Consider the following 12,198-nt stretch of genomic DNA (forward strand, 5'->3'; position numbering starts at 1 on the left):
TCAGACTTGACTTCTAAAATACGTATTATTTTAATAAAAATCAAAGTTAAAAATCAATTCAGTTAAATATTAACAGATAGTCACATAATTTTCACATATTTCCTCTTCAACAAGGACTTACGCCTGTCAATCTAACATTCAAGGTTTTAGCTACTCACATATCAGCATGTTTGCCTACTAATGTTTATACTCTACATAGTTTATATTGAATTAGAAAATGTTTGTGAAAGCATATCACAAACTGTAAACAAGTGACACAGTCTACACTGTCATTCATTTGATACATCCACACTCAAGTTGTGGGTAACTAGAAAGCATAATGGCAAACATTTTGGATGGCACTAACAATGATAACAAACTTAGATAACAAATTAGCTGTGTAATTACTTCATAACAAAAGAAAGACTGAATCAAATCTGATGGTCATTAATACTAAAAGAGTTTAAATGAATTTGACTTCCGCAAAAGTCACATAACATTTTTAATAAAAGAACACAAAAGAACAAAAACAAGGGGGAAGAAAGAAATCAGAGTTAGTGCTTATAGCCAAAGTTATAAACTGCTTCAAAAATAATTATTAGTTTGTGTTGGCGCTGCTGGCTAATCACAACTCTAGTCATTAAAGATAAAAATGTTTTCCCTTGGGGGCCGGCCCCGTGGCCCAGTGGTTAAGTTTGCACGCTCTGCTTCGGCAGCCCAGGGTTTCGCCAGTTCAAATCCTGGGCGCGGACATGGCACTGCTCATCAGGCCATGCTGAGGCAGCATCCCACATGCCACAACTAAAAGGATCCACAACTAAAAATACACAACTATGTACTGGGGGGCTTTGGGAGAAAAAGGAAAAATAAAATCTTTAAAAAAAAAAAAGTTTTCCATTAACTGCCATGCCACACATAACTCTGCAAGAGACCATTTTTTAATATTTTCCCAGACACCAAAGTCAAAGAAGCATTTGCTTCAATTTTACCGTGATGATCTGATGATCCAATATTTTCACTGGCTTCTACAAAATTCCAAAACTTCTCTTGGCTGTCTTCTGCTAAAAACTCACTGGGAGAAAAGGGAGAAATATCAAAAACAAAATAACTTAATAAAATCCTCTAATATAAGCTATATTACCAAACAGAGTAAAAAAATAGGTTTTTAAGTTTCCAAATGTCCAGTTTGGCTTTTAATTTACAGTAGATATTTTAAACAAACACGTACAATATATATTTTTTAATGATAAGCAAGTCTTACTAGCTTATTAGCTATAAATAATAAACTAGCTTAGTAGCTTATTCACTTAATAGCTTATCAGTTATTCCTTAAGAAACCAGAAATAATAAAAATGTTGTAACAAACAGGGAAACCCCAAGATAAAGAAAGCTTATGAAATCCCACAGTGGAAGCAGAATTAGGAATTGATAATTTTAGTACTAGTTCTGCTCACCTATTTTCTGAAAGACCTTACAAAGAACAAATAGTATGTTTTGCCTAAGGTTCTCCCAAGGAAAACATGAACTCTAGAAAAATTTCTAGGAGACTAAAGACAGCATGTTGCAATCTTTTAACATCCATAAATCAAAAATTTCAAGATCCCCAAATTTTAGTTTAAAAAGTTAGCGCTGATCTAATAAAATCAGGTCTTAGAACTTAATGCCATCTTAACTTTATTTCTTGACTTTATACCACTGATCTAAAATAATGGCTATCCTAAAGTTTCCTTCACTCAAGAGTCTAAAATCCCTAAAAGAAAACGCATGTACTCATTGAACGATTCACAGAAATTGTTTGTCTTCTCCTCCAAGTCATGATACTAACGTAGTGATCTTTCACTGTCTTAAAGCAAACTACAGAGCTGGATCTCAGCTTACCTAGCCAAAGGAAGGCTTTCCCATTACTTGCCAACACTGGGGTGTACAACTCTCACTCTACTCCACAGCTAGACACAGAAATATGGGAAAAATAAGAAACATTTCCGGGTAACACAGAGCTTCTCTAAAAATAGGTTTCTGAAAACACCCATTATCATAATGTATTAAATTATTTAGTGCCTCCTTGAGTGTGGCATTTTTCCAGGCTTTCTAGTAACTGGCATAAACATCATACCAACCTTATAATAGCTTGTAGTCTAAGAAAACAGGTACTAAGACATAGATTATGATATGCAAATAAACACCACATTCACAAACTAAGCTGCATTCACAAAATAAGCTAGCAGAAGTGCGGAGGACAGTCCACTCAACAGCTGCAGTGGTGAGCACAAGGATTCACGAAAGCTAAGACCCTCCTGTAAAGGCCGTACGCAAATAAATATACGCTTTTCATATAATTACAGTAAAACTTCTTGAAACATACATTCTTTGTCATCTCACTGCATAAATGAGTCTTACAATGTCTAAGTTCCAAACAGTTTTAAGAAAATTAATTAGTACATGAACTTCACTAATCCAGGGAAGATAAGAACAATACAAGATATCGGTAAAAGGAACTCTGCCATTTGTTTACAGTATGCTTTTTGTTTTAAATTGTTTTTTAGCTTTTTAAACCCATTCCACTGAGTAAAACGTCTACAGTTTTATAGATGAACTTATATGACGTCTTGGATTTGCTTTAAAATATTCCAGCAGGTGAAGAGAGGAGGGTGGTAGTGGCGATAGTTATTGGTCTTAAGTTGGTAATTGTAAAAACTGGGTGACAGGCAGAGGGAGAGTACATTATACCATTCTCTCTGCTCATAAACGTTCTGAAATGTCATAAGAAAAGTCTTTAATCTATGGCAGAAGAAAAAACTAGAAACAACCTGAATGTCCACCAAATAGCATAAATCTGGTGGTAAAATAATTTTCTTAGATTTCCAAAGCTGTTACAGGAAATCAGAATTGGTCTTCGTTCCATACAGAACTGGCATTTAAGGAGGGCCTACTGTGCGACAGGCACTATGCTTGGCACGGCCGCACTGGCTTATGACCACCTTTAGAATAAAGAGACTTCAATTCACAGAAATTAGTAACTTGCATAAGGGCACAGTTAATGAAAAATCTGGAATTTAAACTCAACTCAAACCTTTTTGATTTATATCTCTATCATGCTGCATTCTTGGGCAATTATAATATCTAGTTCTCAATAAATGATTACCAGTTTCAATTTTAATCATAGCACTTTATTTACACAGTATTTCTGTTAGGAACTACAGCTGCTCAAAACATATTCACCGTTTTACTTCAAATAAATATATATCACTTTATGGACAACCACAAAGCCACAACCCCTCCATTAGCAACAGGCCCAATCTAACAATATACACAGGAATTTTAAGGGCTAGTCTTTAAGGGCTAGATGCAAGGAAGGCAAAAGGGCCGGGCAGCTGCATGCCTCGCGGCGTGGAGAGCGATTCTGTCCCTTCTCCCTCACTGAGACGGACAGTGCTGCGATCCACCATCAGTGTCTGCCATGGACCTAGACGGGAAGAATGGTGGCCCAGACAGCTCTGGAGGCGAACATGGAATGGTTTTAAGCACAGCTCGTTTTTGAGTTGCCTGCACGTCCCATTACCTTGGCAAACTGTCTCCAAGTAGCCACAGAAGAGGACTAAAAATAGTGACCCAAAATGGCAAATGGCCAGGACGTCATTAAAAGGAGAAATGTTTATGATGGGGAAGTTGCTGAAGGAAACAGTATACAATACTCACTTCATAGAGATCAAAGAAACTGAAAAAATTGATCAAATAAGGCTGACAATTTTTAGCACACTTTCTCAACAGTCCATAGGTATGTGCCATAAGAATCTTCTAAGACAATGTACGAAAACCAAGACTCTAGTTAGCGTGAGTAATGGAATGGAATTCAGTTATGAATGTTAAGCAGAATATCATAAGACATCTGTTACAGTTAACTGTACAAAATTATTTAGGAAGTGAAAGTAAATCTCAAGGACCTAGATTGACACCAGACAAATCATCAAAAATAAGATTGGTGAAAAGGGAAAAAAAAAGTTCAGTTATTTAGAGTCCTGGCCCAGGCAGTCTAGGATCTCACCAAACCTTCACTCACTCACTTCCACAACCACCCTCCATCCAACAAGGTTCTGACACGTCAGGGGCTCAACCCAGCCGCCAAGTTAGTTGTTGTAACATCACTCTGAAACACATGCAATGAGTAGTGTGTTTTGCCATTTGATTGCTGAGAAAAGGGAGGCACAGAGAAGTGACAGAAGAAAAGTGTGCTCAGCGGAAAGGCCGCGAGACTCCACAGCAAGTCAAGACCAGCTCCCACGTGGCCCACTTTCCCCCTGGTCCTCTTATCAATACCAAATGAGCCTTTTTCCTTAGGAGACACAAGTGTCTACTCCCACACACAATCAACATAACAAAACTCTTCATTCACATTTTCTGGGGATTAAGGGGAAAATGTTAGACGACAAAATTCCAGGTTGAAGATCACGAAGGTAGACCACAAAGTGAAGTGAAGTAACGCAACAGTTCAAATTTCTAGCACCAGCAAATTTTAAGACTTATCAAGTGCGTGCCCTTCAACTACCTAAATTTAGGCTTTAGAAAGCTTCTCTGCAAGTCTTAACTATATATTACTTGAGATACAATGAAAATAAGTTTGCATCTGTAAACATTAAAAAGCTGGATCTGGTTATATTTATGTTATAAACACTAACTAAAAGTACACTTGGAATACAAAATTTCCCAAGATATCATTGACTACATCGTATTTTTTAAGACATATCATTGTTTTATGAAACTTAATTTTACATTTAAAATGCATCCTGATTTTGGAGATGCTAAAATGTAGAACAGGACCATCCGAGAAGAGAGAAATCTGGTCATTTCCTCAGCTTCCTCCTGCACTCTTCTCTTGGGGTCTCCTCCAAGTTCTTAGGAGGAGCACATGCTCTTTCCCCCACCTTGCCAAGCTCTCCTCTCTTCCTTTTATTAAATACCTCTTAAACGTAATTCAAATAAATAGAAATTTCCCTTTAAGTACAATTCTCTCTTCCCTTATTATCACATTTATACTTTTCCTGGAAGATAGCATAATAATTTAACCAATTCAATCTGTGTGTCTCAAGAAGTCCCTAAGTACCTCTAGGAATCATGACAGTCCTATCCTACTGACAGATTCTGTGTTCGAACAGCTTTTTTTTTAAAGATTTTATTTTTTTCCTTTTTCTCCCCAAAGCCCCCCGGTACATAGTTGTATATTATTTGTTGTGAGGCCTTCTGGTTGTGGCATGTGGGATGCTGCCTCAGCATGGTTTGATGACCAGTGCCATGTCCGGGCCCAGGATTTGAACCAACGAAACACTGGGCCACCTGCAGCGGAGCACGTGAACTTAACCACTCGGCCACGGGGCCAGCCCCCTCGAACAGCTTTTGAATGGCACACAGCACAGTGCCACTGAAAGAGGCTCTTACGAAATACATTTGATGATCATCTCACTTCCTAAAAAGCTCCTAAATAGTCACTAGCAGAGCCTACATTTTTACTCAAACGTGAGAGAAAAACATGTCTTCTTACCTGGCTTCTAACAACAATGGAGTGGAAAACCATTTTGTCGTAAGAGAGGTTGTAATCGCTTTTGAATCTGCCTTTACTGAGGAAAATAGCCACAGTCCAGTGAGCACAATCAGAAGTCCCATTTTATAGCAAACCCCTAAAAAGGAAAAAGACAAAGTTTTGCTACAAGGAAATGTTTAAACCCAAAGCTTAATAGAGACACAAAATAACATGAATATTACAGAAAAAGAAATGCTTCCAAAATATAACAGCACCTAGATAGTTCAATAGATATTTGCTGAGTGACTGACCCATAACTAAAGGTGTACAGTTCATTACACTCTTTCCTACAAAGGCTCCACTTCATTTCCTGGGGTGTCTACACCACACAGAGGTATAAAAGTCAGCTGGTAGCACAGCAGGTTGCACACAACCATACTGTATGAAGCATGAGGGTAAATAAAACGGAGACAGACAAAAACACAAATAATGGGTGTTACAGGTTGAATAGCGTCCCCCAAAAAGATACATTGAAGTCCTAACCCCCAGTACCTCAGGACATGAACTTAACTGGAAATAGGCCTTCACGGAGGTAATCAAGTTAAAATGAGGTCACTAGGGTGGGCCCTTATCCAGTATGACAGGTGTTATAAAAAGGGGGCAACGTGGGCACAGTGACTGGCATGCACAGAGACACAGGGAGAACGCCAGGGCAAGAGGGCGGCAGAGACTGGAATTATACTGCAAGCCAAGGAACGCCTGTGGCTACCAGCAGCCAGAACAGGCAAGGACAGATCCTCCCTACACATTTCAGAGGGAACATGGTCCTGCGACACCTGGATTTAGAACTTCTGGCCTCCAAAACTCCAAGACAATAAACTGTTGTTCTAAGCCACCTGGTTTGTGACACTTTCGTGCGACAGCCCCAGGAAGCTAACACGATGGGTCTTGAACGTGAGCGCAAAGGCAGGTTCTGGAAAAAGTAAATACAAGAACTCACTGGGTCCCCACCTATACAATAAGGAAGCTGGGGGCACTAGTAAATCAGCATGGCCAAACAATGAGGTCTCCCGAGCTCCCGGCAGCAGCCTCCCCAAGCACACTCAGACCCTGTGTTCAGATCAGTTCAGAAAAAGGTCTCCAGCTGCAAACTTCTTTGATCTGCTTTCTCCTCCCGGAAGTCGACCTGACAGAACTCGAATGAGACTGCCCCCGACCTACATAAAAGTCGGCATCAAGTCCCACCCGTTTGAACCGGAACCAAAGGGGATGTGAATATGGCGGCAACACCAAACCAAACTTGTGCTTCTGAATGCCAGAGTCTGGGCAGGCTCGCCCAGGCAGCCCCGATTCCTCCATACTGACTATAAACCCTATTGTTGGGGGAGACAGCCCATACTGGGGGGAACCAGTCAGTATCTTCTTTTTACAAAAAGCATTATCTTCTGCACCAACATCCTGCTTCATATAAAACACAGTATCTCTAAAGAACAATGGTCAAAAGCAAAATAAATTATACCAAATAGAAAAGTTAGTTTTAGAAGAGTTTTAAGTTCAGGCTCTGATAGCTTCTTTGGAAACAAAAGAAATGAATACGAACATCCCATTTATAAATAAGTATTTGAAAAATCAACATTTGCAAAGACCAAAGCTAAGCAAACTAGACGTTTCACGGTGAAACCTGCCAGCAGCGTTCCCGGCCCGTGGGGGACGGGAGGGAAGCAGACGAGGTACGCCCCTTGCAGAACCCAGCAAAAGTTACTGACACTTTCTGCAGAGGAGCAAGCAAGGACTTGCACACAAGTTTTACATACAATTTCAGACCACTCAAGAACTCTCTTAGGACTATTCAGACACCCTCCCTACAGGGCCATGGACTGCAGCCTCAGAAGCCTGCTCCTCATGACTGTGAACATGGTTAGTGAACAGACCTTTCAGAGTCAGGAATCAATCACAGAGTTTGCTACTTACTAGCAGTTCAACCATAAGCATGTTACCTACCAACTTCTCTGGCCCTCAGTCTCCCAGACTCTGAAATAGGATAACAGTATCTGCCACAGGGGTGACTGTGGAAACGCAGAGGCAACCTGGAAACCACTTCGTAAAGCGCGAAGTACTATACCAAATGAACTCTTCTACAAAATATGTTATCATAAGAAAGAGAAACTAAAAACTATCTCCTAAATTACACAAAAATACATCATTGTTATTACACGGCCTCAAAAATATGCCTTGGAAATATATCCTCTGTGGTTAGGGGGAAAAAATCAAAAAAATCCTCCCCAAAAGTCACTAAGTTTCTAAAGTGGTGATAGAACATAATTATGTGCAAGCAGTATTACGCTATGGCCATGTTTACGATTTTTCCTAATGGGCCCAGATGTGTATTCCCCCAAAAGTGGTGATTCTGGACGAGAAACTGGACGCCACGGCACAGGGACCCCAGGAGGACTGCAGGCACAGCATGGCATGGGAGCAGGAGTGACAAAAGGCCCTGAGGAAACCGAGCAGTCACTGGGGGCAAGCGCTGGGTCAGGCGCTCTGATACCCCACGCTAGCCGGTCCCCACACAGCAGCCGGGAGTCGGCAGCTCCTTGAGGGGGCAGCCAGGCTGCTCTGGTCACCATAGTGCAGAGCATGGGACCCGGCAAACAGCAGCTATTCCCTAAGCACGCTGCATAATGGACGAAACCCTATCATTCCCACTTTAAAAAGAAGGAAATCTACTAATCTATGGCAATGCTTGGAACCCACATCTGCCCCTTTTTAAGAGTTCTACAGTATCATGCTCTCTCCTCTGCTTCTCTGGCTTTACAAAGGGTGAGAAATCATACTGTGCAGACCCAGACTGAGCAAATGCTTTCTCGTGAGAACAGAGACAAGTCCAAGGATGTTCTGGGGCAGAGTCCTTGGGACACAGGCGGCCGAGGAACAGTTTCAACCTGAAACCAAGGGTGCCGGCCTGAAGTTGGAGCAGAGCAAACTGACCAAGCAGCCTGGCAGATCTGCTCTGCGGCTGGCTTTGGGGACTGAAAATGTGAGCTGTTCAAGAGCAGGGAGTTTTGTCTGTCACAGTCACATGCCTAGCATAATACCTGGGACACAGAAGGCGCTCAAAATAAAATAAACAAATACAGGCTTCACTATTAAGGTATGAATGAAAGCAACTGGAAAGAAAGGAGAAGGGCAAAGGCACTACAAAAAGCCTACGACTCAGGAAGGGTAAAAATGAAAACTCTGTGTACCAGCACTCACCCAGAGGACCCCTTGCACTGTTCCCTAAAAAGAGAGACAGAGAGGGCCGGCCCAGTGGCACAGCAGCTAAGTTCGCACGTTCCGCTTTGGCGGCCGGGGTTTGCTAGATAGGATCCCGGGGGCGGACACGCACCGCTTGGCCAGCCATGCTGTGGCAGGCGTCCCACATATAAAGTAGAGGAAGATGGGCACGAATGTTAGCTCAGGGCAGCCTTCCTCAGCAAGAGGAGGATCGGCAGCAGGTGTTAGCTCAGGACTAATCTTCCTCAAAAAAAAAAAGAGTTCTTGGGGCAACGTATAGCACCACGAGAGGTGAGAAAGGGAGGAAAGCTGTACCTCAAAGAAGGGCTCTCCCACCCTGACTCCACATCCTTGATCCTGCAGGGAATACCAGAGAAGCAGAGGCCAGAACCTCACCACAGTGGCCTTCTGTTCAAGGATGCCTTCATTTCACGAGCTCTCGTCACTCTGACCCTAGGGGTCCTTAAGTGTTCCTTATAAGGATGAATAGTCTGAGAAATAATAGCTGTCAGAATCTGCAATGCGGCATTGCATGATCATAGGCATAATGCTTGTGGCATGGATAAATAAAAAACACTCTTTAAAAAGTTCTAGGCCCAAATGTATCATCTGTAAGACCTAGTCTGTGACCCGGTTTCCTTAAATTCAAGACTATCTCTTCCTCATTGATCTACAGTAAGATATTGGAAATATTAATAAAAGTTATATTGTGGCAAATGCTTTTCACTTTACAGAAAACAGAAGAGGCATAAAATTCTAAGTAGTCACCAACTTTTTCTTCTTTCATTTTTAAACTGAAGATAACAGCTAACAAACTCTTAAAACAACTTGCACCCAGCAAGTTTACAGCCATCTTAGTTTCAACATAAATGATATTAGGAAGTACCCTTCTTGAGAAATACATTTACTCCTCAAACAATTAAATTTAATATACATTTATACCCATTACAAAACCATGTGTTGTTAACCACAGAAATCTAATTTCCAGTAAAAGTAGTAAAACTATATATCTGATATGAAAATGATCACAGGTAACTGCAGAAAAAGTCCAACAGAATTTTCTTCATAGTTCAACTTATTCCCAAGTTAAACACACTTTGTAAAAGTGCCATGCTGCCGTACAAGGCAAAAATACTGGAAATGTGATAAAAGTGTGATAAAAGTGAGTTTCAGCTAAGTTTATCCAAAGCAAGCCAAGAGGAAAGGCTACAATCTCCCCAAGTTTTGTGGTGTTGCTAAAGAGCTGTTAAACACGTCTCCAAACACCGCACTAAAATCGGCCGGCGGCGCATGACCAATGTTTCCAAAATAGTGCAGCACAGTCAAGCATAAGACCCCAGGTCTTCCAATGAACAGAACATGCTAGTTCTCAAATCTGGAAAGAAATGCAAAACAATCTAGACATTCTGGCCAAGTTCACATCCATAACTTATTGGCGATGTACGCAGATCTGATTCTTTTGGCAGGTCCTGCAATAAAAGTGAAACCGGACCATCTAATTTCCAGCCGACAGATCCTCGAATTAAATGAAAAGGGCAACCAATATGCATCGCCCAACTTCATTTTAGGGAAAACAGCAATCTATAAAAAGATCAGGTCATTCTCCAATCAGCGTCCTGCAAACTGCTGGTTCTCAATCTACTTAGGGTCAGGCTTGGTCTACATTCATGTTAGGGCACTTCCCCCACCTCCTCTGCCCTTGGGCACGTGGGTCTCAAATCTTTTCAATGAAGGCTCAGAATGGCTAAGGAGAGCCCGCGGCCACCCTCGCAGAAACGATAATTTGCCCAGAAGACCAATGAGGGACAACTCGGGGGACTCGAAAATGGGGGGCGGGAGGGGGTGATTCGAAAATGGGGGACAGGCATGGGACGTGAAACTGAGTCAGTGAGTCAGGGAAGAGGAGGTGGAAACTCAAGGTGACCAGGACACACAGTCGTCCCGCACCCCAGACCCTCTCCCGGTCCACGAGACCTCCCACACCATCCCAGGGGTACCTGTCACCGGCCGCGCAGCCGCGACACACGCGCCGCTCGCGTCCCCCTTCCTGCCCATGCCGGGGCCGCGCTTCGTCCGCGACGGCGCCTGCGAGAACGCCGGGGCGGGGCCGGGCGGCGGCAGCGGCGGCGGCAGCGGCTGCGCCAGTGAGCGGCCGACACGCGCCTTTACCGCCGCTCAGCTCACAAGCCGGCCTGGCAAAGCAACAGCCCAGCCGCCGCTGCCCTTTACTTCCGCTTCCTGACGGAGAGGGCCGGAGGACTTCCGGCTACCGAGTCGTGGCAGGGGCAGCCCAGAGCGTCCAATGGCCGCCATCTTCTATCCGGGATGCTCCGCCTCTATCCTTGCTCCAGCCGTTCAGTGTGGGCGGGCCGGCGCGCGTCTTCCGGGTCTCGGCTGGATGTTGAGGGCGGGCAGCCGAGACCCGAAAGCGTTACCGGAAGGTTGAGAGGGGGGTTTCAGCGTTCGGACTCTGGGGCGCTTCAGAGTCGGCTTCCTTTAATCCTTTCACTAAAAGCACCGTTGCACAGTAAAGGACAAAATGACTTAATGTCTCTGAGCATCTTAGACTTTATTTTAAACCCTAAACATTGATAGCTTCCATTCCAGGGAGCGTAGAGAAAGGAAGACTTTTTAAATTTTACGACACGATTTAGCTTATCTTGTATTGACAGTGGCAACTTAATCTGTAAGAATTGCTTGGTCCTTTGAATTCTTTATTTTTTTGGCAAATATAAGTTAAACTAGGTAAAATTGTTCTAGAATATGTGACACTGGGCAGATCGTTTTACCCACCCAGAAATGAATACCTTTTTGGAGGGCATATTTTCAACTATTAAGTCAAACTGAACAAAAAAACACAAATACATTAAAAAGTACATAAAAAGTGTAAAATGTTGACTGACTTCTGACTTTTGATAATATGACACAAACAGTCTTTCCCCTGAGAATGCCAGAACAGGGATGCCAAACACTTCCTTAATCTAATAGCTGCATGTCTACCCTAAGAACTTCTGTAGCTGACTAGTGGGTTTTCTGTTCCTTGCAGGAACAAGTGAAGTTAACATAGTTTTGAGGAATGAAAATGAGCATTTTAAAATTCTTGAGGGAGCTTTTGTATTAGTAGCTTTCCGTTGTGTTTTCTATACCACTTTAAATCACTTCAGGTGATGCTTCCATAAAAAGGAATTGTTTTTTATTTCACCACATCACAAAGTTAGTTTTTTCCTTTTTTAGCTTGGTCTTCTGCTCTGTGATACACGAACACCACTAATGTTTGCTTAGTTGCAACATAGAACTAAGAGAGTGCAGAGCTTCCAAGAAGTTGAGTTTCTCTTTTTCTAAACCTTTCTCCGAAAATTCAGAGCTATTTTATTTGAACAAAAACATTTTAAAATGTTTTTAACTTTTTATTTTGAAGTAATTACAGAATC

At 42.2% G+C, this 12,198-nt stretch overlaps 1 protein-coding gene across 2 annotated transcripts in view; it reads right to left on the reverse strand.

Annotated features, from left to right (window-relative positions):
• The window catches only part of UGGT1 (UDP-glucose glycoprotein glucosyltransferase 1), a 114,542-nt gene extending 103,532 nt beyond the window's left edge, over positions 1-11,010 (reverse strand). For both annotated transcript variants that reach the window (XM_014857607.3, XM_014857606.3), the window contains exons 1-3: positions 10,765-11,010; positions 5,513-5,648; positions 969-1,051 (exon numbers count right to left, since the gene is read on the reverse strand). In XM_014857607.3, coding sequence (XP_014713093.1) covers positions 969-1,051; positions 5,513-5,648; positions 10,765-10,822 — 277 coding nt within the window. In that variant the 5' untranslated portion in view covers positions 10,823-11,010. The remainder of the gene's footprint in view (positions 1-968; positions 1,052-5,512; positions 5,649-10,764) is intronic.
• Between the last annotated feature and the right edge of the window lie 1,188 nt (positions 11,011-12,198).

The sequence above is a fragment of the Equus asinus genome, chromosome 4 (assembly GCF_041296235.1).
Source record: "Equus asinus isolate D_3611 breed Donkey chromosome 4, EquAss-T2T_v2, whole genome shotgun sequence".
NCBI classification, from domain to species: domain Eukaryota; kingdom Metazoa; phylum Chordata; class Mammalia; order Perissodactyla; family Equidae; genus Equus; species Equus asinus.